General features: G+C 40.8%; 1 protein-coding gene across 3 annotated transcripts in view; it reads left to right on the forward strand.

Annotated features, from left to right (window-relative positions):
- The window catches only part of SCAI (suppressor of cancer cell invasion), a 41,398-nt gene extending 36,170 nt beyond the window's left edge, over positions 1–5,228 (forward strand). For all 3 annotated transcript variants that reach the window (XM_065695444.1, XM_065695445.1, XM_065695446.1), the window contains 4 exons: positions 272–344; positions 1,641–1,814; positions 2,027–2,127; positions 3,155–5,228. In XM_065695444.1, the coding sequence (XP_065551516.1) occupies positions 272–344; positions 1,641–1,814; positions 2,027–2,127; positions 3,155–3,304 (498 nt within the window). In that variant the 3' untranslated portion in view covers positions 3,305–5,228. The remainder of the gene's footprint in view (positions 1–271; positions 345–1,640; positions 1,815–2,026; positions 2,128–3,154) is intronic.
- Positions 5,229–6,000: the final 772 nt, after the last annotated feature.

Raw genomic sequence — 6,000 nt, forward strand, 5'->3', positions numbered from 1 at the left:
ACTATGGAAAGCCATATTTCCATGAAATTAGTGTCTGCTGTCAGTGGCAGTGAAATGAGAGAATTGCAATTCCTTCAAAATGTAATGGGTTATATTCTTTCTGTGCTGTGATTTATGAGTGAGTCAACTTAACCTTACTGCTGACACTGAGATGTGTGACGGGCATTAGTGTCTTCTCTGTCGTTAATAGTCTTTGTTTGTACCCCCTTAACCTGCTGAATATTCAGAAGCAAAATGACCATCAATACTTCAAAATTCTTATCTGTTACAGAATTTCACAAACCTGTTTGGACAACCATTGGTGTGCTTGCTTTCTCCAACAGCGTATCCAAAAGCACTACAAGGTATGTGCAGTATTGCGTTTCATAGCAATTTGCATCATATACCTATCCCAAACAAATGTAACTTAGATTCTTCAGAAAAGATAGCTTTTCATCACGATGTAATCCTTAAATCAGATTAACGTTCCCTGAAGTAGTATGATAAAGTTTAGCTACTGTTTATGGCAGATAATTCATCCTAACAATGATATTTCTGCAGATGGTTTCAACAAGTGCTGGGCGACAAAGTCTCCTCTACATGGAGACTTAGAAAGTTGCCAGCCCAGTGCTGGGGTGATTATCATGATTATTAGCACTTTGGGTAGCTCTATGAGTCCCAGAAGGTGAGCAAAGTCAGTGGCTTTGTATGCCCTGAGAAGGTGCATTTATAGTAGGAACAGGCAATGAACCATTATATTCTTAAGTCTTTGTGGCCACTATAAAACATAAATCATTCCAAACTTTCTAATTGGAATTTGTCATGTTAAGGTTATTATCCATCACAAAGACAAGTACAAAGAAAGGCCTAGCCTCTTTCAGCCAGCATCATGAGAGAACATGCAAGAAGTAGAAGCTTCTCATTTGTTTTGAAACAATTCCTGTTATTTAGCTGAAGCTTAAGTAGAAAATAAGCACTCTAGTAATGAAATAAGCCCAAACAAAGCAGCCCAAAACCAACATGCTGCATACCCAAGTCCTGAAAAAGGTACACCAAAACAAGTCAGTAATCCTTGCTGAGGTGGAGGTGGCCCTTCTGTTTGGGCACATGCTCTTGTGTATGTTGCCTTTCTTTTTGACTTTCTGGTTGATTGAGATGAAGCTTGGACCCCTGTGTAGCATCTTGAAGTGCATGGAGTAAATGAGCTTTAGGATACTGTGAAGCCCAACAAAAGGGCGAGTATGTCAACTGTGGAGGGTGCCTATAGGTTCAACTGCCTGTGGTTTTGAATGGAATAAGAATGCCCATGTCTAATAACTTCTCTCTAGGGTTTATAAGCAGTTACTTTCTATCAGTTGTTTCAATTATTGTGTTCAAATCGCGTGCTCAAACTGAACACACAGGCCTCCCACAATTCACAAGAAAAAGCTCATTTCTCTTGGTGTGAACGCACCTCTCCAGTAAGCCTTTATTGCCAGTCACTGCATCATCTTGAGAGCAGATCTGCCACAAGAGGGGAGAAGGTGTAGCTAACACAAAGACATAGCTCCTCTATTACAGCAGTTAGTGGGTGAGCGACTTCATTCTGTGGCAGGGACAGCTTTCCTGTTTCATGTGCCAAAAGTATCTCTTTGTCTATTGATTTACTTTATCTCTTTTAGATCAGTCCCAGCGGGGCAGCCTCTTCACACTCTTTCTGAACAATCCTTTAATGGCATTCCTGTTTGTCTCTGGATTATCAAGCATGCGCAGAGGACTGTGGGAGAAGTGCCAAGATTACCTTAGGAAAATCAACAGAGATATTGCCCAGCTGCTGACCCACTCCCGATCCATAGGTATGTACTGCTTAAGCGCATGCTGGTTTTCTTTGCTCTGCTTTTCCAAGGGACAGAATAGGGAGTAAGGGGAATGCGCGTGAATTTGTGGTGGTTTCCCCTAAGTCTCGCTCTGTGGTTTTTTTTATTTTTCTTTTTTGAATTTATTTTTTTAATCATTTCTAAGCTGTTGGTTTTTTGTTTGTTTTTTTTTTTTTTTGTCTTCTCCACAGATCAGTCCTTTCTTCAGTTTTTTGGGGATGAATTTCTTCGCTTGCTTCTAACAAGATTTATCTTCTGTTCGGCTACTATGAGGATGCACAAAATTTTCCGGGTATGCAGGGATATCTGTCCCTTTGAGAACAGCAATCCAGTGCATGTAGAACTGCACTGCCTCAGGATGGAAGGGTCTTAGGGCTAAGCATATCGCTGTGACATCAGAAGGATAATTGATGCCCACATGCCCATGCCTACAGCTTGTATTGAATCTGTGCTTTTATATCTCTCCAAAGGCATGAAGCCTTTGACTTGCTGAAGTCTTACTCCTCTACAGAAGTAGCAGGCACACTCTAATTCATTTATGTCACTCTGAACAGCTTTTTGTGCTAGAAAAGTTCCTCTTAATAATTCAAGATTATTATTTCTGCACAACTAAAAATGTGTAGAACAGGAATATAAGAGGAAGTGGAGTGGAATGTTTTGAATGTTTTCTAGCGTGAATGGATTTAGAAAGGTCTTTGAAGTGTAAATAAATAAGCTAAACAGGAAGATGGTATTTCCCCTCGGTGTTGGTTAATGCTGTGCCAACAGTGAAGGCTGCTTCTGGATCTGCACTATTTTATATATGAGTGTTGGCACATAAACTGCCTACTCCATTTTAAACACTACAGAAATGAAATGGAAGTTGAAGCAGAGAAAGGTACAGTATTCATCTTGTCTAACTGCAGACATCTATTAGCTTTCCAAACCTAAAGTACCTACCTGGACTTTGATGCAGGGAAAAGCAGCAGGTCTTCTGATAGTGGAGATAGATTTGCCCCCGCTGTCTTAGATACTCGGTTTAGGATGAAATGAATCTCCCACTGGAGATGCTTTTACATGTCTATAATTTCAAGAAACAAAGTCCAGTCTAGGAGGTAAGTATATGTAAAGTCGTTTTGTCTTTTGTGGTGGTTTCTTCCTTGCAAGGCTTCTGTGAACATATTATTAACCATCTTAGAGGAATGGTCATTTGAATTGCCACTATGACATCTCTGAGTCAATGGAAAGGGAAAACTGAGAATGCTAGAGTCTTTTCTCTCTATCTGGCATGCTAAACATGGGTTGAATGTCTGATTCTCTTTGTTTTCACTGTCATCTAGCAGGAGACTCGAAACTACCCAGAATCTTACCCTCAGCTGCCAAGAGATGAAACGGTGGAGAACCCTCACCTCCAAAAGCACATTTTGGAGCTGGCTTCCATATTGGATGTTAGGAATGTTTTCCTGGAAAACACCCTCGATGACTATTAAAAGAAACTGTCTTACTGCAAAGGGGTTTCCCTGGCCACAGATTTTGAATGGTGCAGTTTTATAATGTGAAAATCATAAAAGGAAGTACTTGATTTTATTTTTCAATTTAGGACCATTATTTTAAGGAGTAATAATAGACAGCTGTTAGTTTTAGCTGTTCCATTCTGTATGGGGTCAATTTTATAAGCAGAAGTTTTCATGTCTTTTAAATGTTAAACTAAAGAATCACTAGAGGTTTATTTCTGGTCTTGTGGCTATCAACCACATTTCCAACAGCTGATCCTAAGCATAGAAGTATTATTGGTTACCTTTAGGCCACGTTTGTGGAAATCCTTTATTTTTATACAATTTTAAGAAATTGGGAAGAAAAAAATCAATAGAAAACCAATATTTTATCCCCAAAGAGTCTGGATTTGAAATGGTAAAAGATGGAACCACACAGTGCAGACCAACAATAGCAATAAAACGAGTCCTTCATAACAAATATATTTTTTCAGTCTTAGGCAAGTGAGTAGACAAAACTGTGGACAATTAAATTGCATTTGGAGCAGTGGGTTTGAAGTTGTAAAGATACTTAATGCTCCCTATAAATTTGCCACAGCAATTTTATATATGAACTTTGTACTGCTGGCCAAGAACACAATTTCCACTCTGCTTCACTGACAGGTGGTTAGCAGATTAACAGATTACAAACCCAAGAAAGCTAACCTTCATTTCTCACTGTATATGGGTCATCTTGCTATTTGTATTGCTGCCACAGTTTTCCAAGCAGAGGGGCCATTCTTCATTTTGAGGTGTTAGATAGAAATTCTTACATTTCCAGCAGGTGTATCCCTCCTTTCAGTATATGGAAGGAATGTGTGGCTCCCCCAGTGTTACCAGCACCTCATAGGAGCTGAAGGAATGTCCCATACAGTGCAAACATGAGCCCTTCCTATTGCTTATTTGCCTGACCCATTTGTGCTAGATCCCTGTGCCACAGGAGAGATGCTGATGCTCCTCTTGCAGGTTAAACAAAGTGGATGCTGCCATAAAGCCCGATTAATGTTTTGCATGCCCACCCTTGCATCTCAGTCCTGTCTCTGAACCAGACGGAGGGGCTGTAATGATGAGTGGCAGCACTGAGGGCTCCCTCAGCTTGTGATGCTCAGTTTGGGTATGCTCTGTACAGTGGTTGGAGAAGGCTGTTTTGACTGCTAGGAAAGTGCTTGCTGACTCATTTGCACTGTGCTGCCTGCCTTGCAGAGCTAGAGGACCTCTTGCAACTCCTGACAGTGAAGGTGTGAGCAAGGAGAAAGGGAAATATTTTAAACTATTAAATGAAAAAGTCTGTTGTCACTGTTCCATGGGCTGCTAGAAGAGAAGTGAAAGGGCAAGTCTGATCAGTGCTTTTCTGTTGAACCCCAGCCATGCCTCTATTTTTAGGTGGAAAAGTGCAGAATTTGTTGGCCTGTTTGCAATGCCATAGCACAAGGTAGGATCTAGTCAGCCGGAATAGTGAAGAGCGCTGGTGGACCCCATTCAGCTGAGGAAAGCACAGTATGGAACAGCAAGAATTGCTGGAGTGTAGCTGGGGAGTTTGCATGAAGGATCTTTGTAGCTGGGCTGAAGCTTTTGTCATCCATTCTTTAATTTCCCAAATGTAAAATATCCTGTGAATGCTCGTGTTCGTTCTAAGCAGTCTCGAAGCTGGTATATTGAGCCCCCACCACTTGGTGCTGCTCTTCTTTGGACTATGGCAGGACTTCATTACCTGGGATGTGGAGTTTATTTTGAAGAGTGTATGTTTGTGTGTGTGCATGTGTGTTCTAGGCGTTTGTGTGTATATGTACAATACTCATACATTTACTGGCTGGTGTAAATTGTAAATATGTATATATGTATAGGTACTTGTATATGTATTAAAAAGAATGAAACACTGCAATGTCTATATACAAAATTTATATATACACACATACGCCACTTTGGGTGTATTCCACAAGGTGTTGCAGATCATTTGTGGTTGTAGTAAAGGCTATGGCTCTTCTGCCGTTGTAATTTGCTGTTTCCAGGGACTTACTCTTGGACCATGAAGTAATTCATAGCTCACTTAGGTACAGGCCTTAGTTACCCAGGGGAATGAGTACTCCTGTACGTATTACAGTGATAAGATTCATGTATTCTTAACTGTGAAGCTGATCTTTCTTTGTGGTAGGAGGTCCCCAGTTACACGGGAATGTATGTAGAAGCTAAACATACAGAAATCCTTCATTGCAGCAGCAAGAGACAGGTTATCTATTGCCCTGCCCGCTGCTCCACCAGCAGTGATCAGCTTGCATGGAAAAAGGGAATTTAGTTTTCCGCAGCTCACTGCCTTCCAACCAAATGCTTTTGTTTTGCTTTAGCTTTTGCTTTGATGAAGATGTTCTCATTTCGGTTCCAAATATCTGGAACAGAGTATGCTATGTCTATGCATAGGAGTAATGATGGTTCCATTAGTGTTGGCTGGTGACCTCTGGGGCGTGTTGCTTGTTCACTGACTGGGAGAGCCTTGGCAGACCCAGTCTTCATTTCAGCTGGGCTGAAGCAAGGAGTCCTTGCTTGTAATCTGAGAGGTTTCTAATCCACTTTTCAGCCCTAATAGGATGTTCTGTTTGCTTGTTACCAATGTAGATCTAATCAGAGGAGAATGCACTTCTTAAAAAGCAAAAAGAAAA

This window comes from Lathamus discolor, chromosome 15 (genome assembly GCF_037157495.1).
Source record: "Lathamus discolor isolate bLatDis1 chromosome 15, bLatDis1.hap1, whole genome shotgun sequence".
NCBI classification, from domain to species: domain Eukaryota; kingdom Metazoa; phylum Chordata; class Aves; order Psittaciformes; family Psittacidae; genus Lathamus; species Lathamus discolor.